The 6,000-nt window shown below is 34.8% G+C and overlaps 1 protein-coding gene across 3 annotated transcripts in view; it reads left to right on the top strand.

The window, feature by feature from the left end:
• Window positions 1-5,513, top strand: part of Atp11c (ATPase phospholipid transporting 11C) — a 230,789-nt gene extending 225,276 nt beyond the window's left edge. For all 3 annotated transcript variants that reach the window (XM_055599591.1, XM_055599589.1, XM_055599592.1), the window contains one exon: window positions 2,237-5,513. Coding sequence is in view for 1 of the 3 variants with exons in the window: in XM_055599592.1 (XP_055455567.1) it covers window positions 2,237-2,299 (63 nt within the window). In the remaining 2 variants the exon portion in view is untranslated. The remainder of the gene's footprint in view (window positions 1-2,236) is intronic.
• Window positions 5,514-6,000: the final 487 nt, after the last annotated feature.

The raw sequence follows: 6,000 nt of genomic DNA on the forward strand, positions 1-6,000 counted from the left end.
TGTTTGATTTATCTCAGAAATATTTTAGAGGAATTAATACATCATGAGAGGGATCCTAGAACTCAGAATTACTCCTTTCATTTGTACTCTGTATTTTCTACTGCAGAGGACTCTGACATTCCAGATCCTGAAAGATCTTTTATCCATTCAACAAAATTTAGAGTAATTCATAAATAATACACTTATAAGCTTGTGTGCTTACAGGCAACTCTGTGCAGTTTATAGTAAGGTTGATTTTTATGTACACATAAAAATATTGTGATTGTAAGGATGAAATTATGCAACAATGTACTTTGAATCTATTATACTCGCCTGCATGTGTTTCTCCTTAGTAATGAGTTCACTTCCCAATAGCCTTCAAATTCTTTGACTCATTTGCTCTAGATTGCTTTGTCCTATCTGAGTAAGCCACGATATACATTTCAGCAATAGTATTTGCATTTAATTTTGTATCCCCCTGGATTGCTTTCTTTAGCTTGGTCTGTGGTTGGGGGACTCTGCTGAGTAGCAGACACTGCTACTGCTTTTGGCCTCTCCAGGGCCTCAACTCCTACAATATTTAGAAGTTAGGAAGTTTAAAAAGAAATATTTCGTGTTTGATGTTATTTGTTCTAGGAATTGATTTTCATGTGGCATTATTCCTTCTCCAAAGAAAATATTTGACAACTTAGCCACTGAGTTTGTTCCTTGGTTGGTAAGGGAACAACCTGTTTTCTCTCAAATATTCTCAGTATGAATGGCATTCTTATTTTGGTTAAAGTCATTATGGCCTGAAAACTGAGGAACATGAATAGAAAGAAAGTTGTTCCAGAATGGGAACAAAATAATGGCCTCTTTTAGTCCTGTAGTTCAAAATTTTTGGGTTTTAGACCATCAAGATGGTTCATCAAATAAAAGTACCTGCTGCTAAGCCTGACAAATTGTATTCGATCCCTGGGACCTACATGTTGGAAAGAGAGAACAACCCCAAAGGCTGATCTCTGACCTCCATACATACACTATGGCATGTGCACACACACATACACTCTAAATGAATATATTTAAAAAAAACTTAGAAAAGAGAATCAAAGCTATGCCCCTTTCTTGATACATTACTTCAGCCTTTATATTCAGATTGTCTACCGTACCCCATCCCAATCACATGCAATGATGTTTAAAGGAGACTGAAGAACCAACAGATTTATTAAGGGAATTTATCAGGTTCTTTTTTTTTAATAGATGATTAATAAAGAAAAGAAGAGTCATTTGGATCACAGGAAATCATCTACCAAAAAAAAAATAATAATAATAACTTTGATAGTATGGGAGGTGGTTCTTTTAGTAAAGGAATATTTTCACAGAAATATTCCAAAACCAAACATCTCAAAATTCACAAATCCAGAGGCCTAGGCAGTAAAGTGTTGGCTGTGCAAGCATAAGGAACTGAATTCATTCTCCAGCAGCCACATAAAACCTAGGAATGCTGTTACATTTGTAATCCTAGTACTGGGAAGGCAAAGATAAAAGGATTCCTTAGAAGCAGAAGAAAGAGGATCCCTGGAGCTTATTGGCTGGTCACCCTACCTCATTACCAAGTTCCAGGTTCCATTGAGAAACCCTGTCTCAAAAAAATAGGGCCTAGTGTACTGCTACACACATTTAATCTCAGCACTTAGGAGGCAGATATAGGTGGATCTCTGTGAACTCATGGCTGGTCAGGGTTACATAATGAATCCCTGTCTCAAAATAATAAAAAAAGTTGAATAGCACGTAAGCAGGATAGCCATAGGTAACATCAGCCCTCTACGTGCTTGTGCAAACGCATGCATGCATACTTGCCTAGCTATATATGTACAATATATGTGTATACAAATATACATTTATACAAAATAACTCACACAACATTTTACTAAATGCTAGAGATAAAACTGTCATGTTTCTATATGCAAGCAGCTCCCACCTTAATAGGCAGTCCCAGTGGGAAAACCTCCTTAGGAGAACCCTGGAGCAATCCAAAAGCAAAGAGCAAGCCTGAGCTATTCAGCTGATAGATAAAGAAAAGATTAGAAATCTGGTTATTGTGTCACTCTGTTTTCTCCCTTGTGCATGTGAATAAAACTTGGCACTTTTGTTAAAACAGTTGTTTTACTTTCATAACAAAATATACTACTTGGTTTACTCTTAAAAATGTTAAAGAAATGGTTACACATTGTTATCAAAATAAATTTTGTAACTCTTTATATTTTAACCTTTTCAGAATCCGAATCTTGAACTGCCTATGTTATTGTCCTACAAGCATATTGATCGTGGTTGCAACTAAAGAAAGAAAGCATGAAGAAACAACTACAAAAGATATTAACTCAGGATACTTAATATGCAACAAAAACCACTCTCATGTGTAGGGTTCAGAATAAATGTCCATTAAAATACCAAATAACTCTCTTAACCATTTACAGTTATGTAAGTAGCCATTATGGCCAAAGTTAAGAATTATATGAAAGTTTAAAGTAAGCATTCTAGATTTAGATAGAATAATGTAAGTACAAAATGGGTGCTCTTTTAACCCATTGACTGTGTGAACAGATTTCAATAGTGGTGTGAAGTAGACGTCATGCAATGGAAATGAGCAGATTTTGCTAATACAGTGTTACTTTTTCCCTGGCAGAAGACAGAGACTTGTTTGTAAGACATTTCTCATTTCTGCTCAATGATTATGTTATTTTTTCCACAAACAAAAGGAATACTTGAAAATATAAATATAGAGGACTAAATGATATTACTGCATCAGACAAAACAATTCATCTTGTTTTCAATCATAGGCTAATTGTCTTTGTCTAATGTCTTTTCCAAAAAAATACTTGTGTGATACTTGAATACTTGTGTGATACTGTTAATTCTGGGTATTATTGTAGAAACAGGGGTGGAAAGGTTATTTGGTGTCTTTTCTTCTGAATTACACACCACCTATGTATTTAAGAGTACCAACCTTGAAAATAAAACATTTCAGTCTTTTGATAGTAGCCCTTCAAAACAGTTAAGCAATAAAAAGGTATTTCCAATTTTAATTTTTCTGGGTAATTGAGGTAAGGTTGGTTAAATACTTATACAAAAATAAAGGCCATTCTTACATTGGCATTTTATGATTTTATGTAGCAAAGAGGGAAAGAATAGCTTATTTTAAACTACTAACGGTTTTTATTTGAAAGAGTTTGTGCATATATACAGCACGTCTTTTTGTTATCAATTTGGAAAGAAGAGATCCATTCGAAAACAGTTATGCCTGTAGAGCCATGACTCTTTGGACATGAATGTTGCCTCCTGCAGTTAACTGGGCCAGGGGAGTGGTCTAATTCTAAACTTTGAGATGGAGCTTGGTAAAATCCTCAAACTGCTGGACAAGAAAGAGATTTTAGCCCCTAAAGAGTTTGCTTAAGACATGAAATAAGTGTGAAATGTCTTTATTTAATAGAAGAACCACATTCGATATCTAGGCTAAAATATATTTAGAAAATATTTTTCTATCAGTTTCCAATTTTTTGTCTTCCTGACATGCTCGTACTATTTAATGTCTGTATTGTACCTTGATTTAGGAAAGTATTAGATTCATTCTATTCCAGTATATTTATATAGTCCATATGGCACATTTGATTCTTCCATATATGTGTTGATATTTAGGTGTAATTTTTCTTAAATTCTAAAAAGGTCATAATTTCAATTATCAGAAACCATTCCATAATTACTTAATTTAATTTGTTCTCATCCGTCAGTATTATTTATAAGTATTTTGTTAGGTGTCATTCACAGCTTAAGTGTGCTGTGTGTGCTCCTGTAGCCTGTATTTGAGGTAATCAGCTAGAAGCAAAGTCTTTCTCTTCTTTGCCTATTCCAAAGAGCTAAAACATCTAACCCAGGAAAGCTTTGCTATATTACTTTTGTTGTTGTCATTGTTGTTGTTGCTGTATTGTTATTATTTTACATAAGAACTACAAGGACTGTGAATAAATGTAAGAGCCAAATAGAGATGCTTAGTTGACGCAGAATAGTTAAGGCGTTGATAAAAATCGGGATGTTTAGGATAAAAGAAGTAAAACTGAATATATGTGATGTGTTGCAGCAGAGAGAGATCTAGATTAGCAAGTAAGAGGGATTTAGAGTCATGCCTCAGTTACATGTTACATTGTACACTGCAGCTCATATCAGAGGAACCTGGGTTTGCTTCTTGTACGGTTTTTATTAATGATTTAAAGCATGGCTAGCATGGGATTAGCAGGTGAAATAATTTGAAATAAGCCATCCAGTATTCTTAGCACTATATTTTAACTACACTTATGTCAGAAGAGGACAAGAAATCTAACAGTAGGACCATATTACCATAATTTGAATAATTATTGAACTATCAAAATGTCTATGTAATTTTCAAAACTGTTGTCTATTGTTTATGGATGTTGCCTATTAAACAGAAAATATTCATTCCATTTACTACATATACACCAGCAACAGTATAAATATAAGCCTAAATTTGCAAGTCATAATTTAGTGATGGAATTTTTTGATAACATGCAGTATATAAATGTTCAGATTTTATGCAAATGTTGATAAAATCATTTTTCAGCTTACAAAATGGAACTGCAGTATTACACTTTTCACATAAGCAATTTTTTACATCTACTTTGTTGCTTTCTAAAATGAACGTGAATGCTATCTTTTATGAATGCAACTTGCCTTTTTCATTACAGAAATTTTTGTTTGATGTAATCAGTAAACTTTGGTATGATACAATTGCTATTTGAGCCTCTTTTTTTGGAAAATGTCAATTTGATATCAAAATGTTGTGGATGCAATTTAGTGATGAGAAGTAAGTTCCTAATTTCCTGTTTTCATGTACATACAGTTCACAAAAGGTTGCTACAACATCTTCATGAGTTCAACTGATGTTTGATGGCAATACCTAATTTGGGGCAGGTAAAATACTTGTGAGAGTTTTTAATAAGACCATATCTTATAACTGTATAAAGTTCTAGCCAGAATGTAGCTATGATACTGTATGTATTCAGCATACACCAGGTCTCAGGTTACATCCCTAGCACCACCCCCTCAAAAAATATGAAACCCAACCAGCTTGATACATGCATCTTATGCTGCCTACATACTGGAGTGAATGTGACATACATTTTCAACCCTGTGAAACTATTTGATTCTCTTCTTGTTTGTTTTGTTGTTTTCAAGACAGTTTTCCTGTGGAGCCCTGGGTGTCCTGGAACTCACTCTGTAGACCAGGCTGCCTTCAAACTCACAGAGATCCACCTGCTTCTGCCTCCCAGAGTGCTGGGACTAAGGGTGTGTGCCACCACCTTCTGGCTAAAACTGTTTGATTCTTAAGTAACCAGAGATGAAGTTTTACTGTTGCTTGAAAGTTAGTCCAAAGATGACCATGTTCACATCTCCTTCCATGCCTCCTTATATATTCAGAACTTGAGAAAGGCTCCTTTCTGGAAAAGTGCTTAGCTGTCAATAAACCAATTGTTTGACCTGAATCTGAGTGTGTTACATTTTACACTTCAGTCATTTCATTTTGATCACCTTTCAGTTCATTTAGTACTCTATTTAGCCTATATTTCGTTTTTTGTTGTTGTTGTGGGAAATGTGTTGTATTCAGAGGCAAGACTGTTACCCAGTGTGGTGGGAGTCAAATGAATTAAGGGATCAAATTTGTTTTGTAAAATGTCATCTGCTACTCAGTTGGAAGCATAGTTATTTTTCTATTAAAGGCTTACTAGTTGCTCTGACACTAATGAACACTTGTCATTTACCAACATTTCACATATTTGATACATGTCTTCTAACTTACTGAAATCAGTCTTTTCAGGAGTTCTGCCCTTCCCCCAGCCAACCTTATGGGTCACTTCTTTCTCTTTGCTTTGTCTACCTTCTATTGACCGATACAGTGGCTGTTGTGAGGTCTGAGTGATTTGACCTCTTCAGCAAGAAACACATACAAAGGTTAGGGGCTGAGGTTATCAC

This window comes from Psammomys obesus, unplaced genomic scaffold (assembly GCF_907164565.1).
Source record: "Psammomys obesus unplaced genomic scaffold, mPsaObe1.curated_primary_1811, whole genome shotgun sequence".
NCBI classification, from domain to species: domain Eukaryota; kingdom Metazoa; phylum Chordata; class Mammalia; order Rodentia; family Muridae; genus Psammomys; species Psammomys obesus.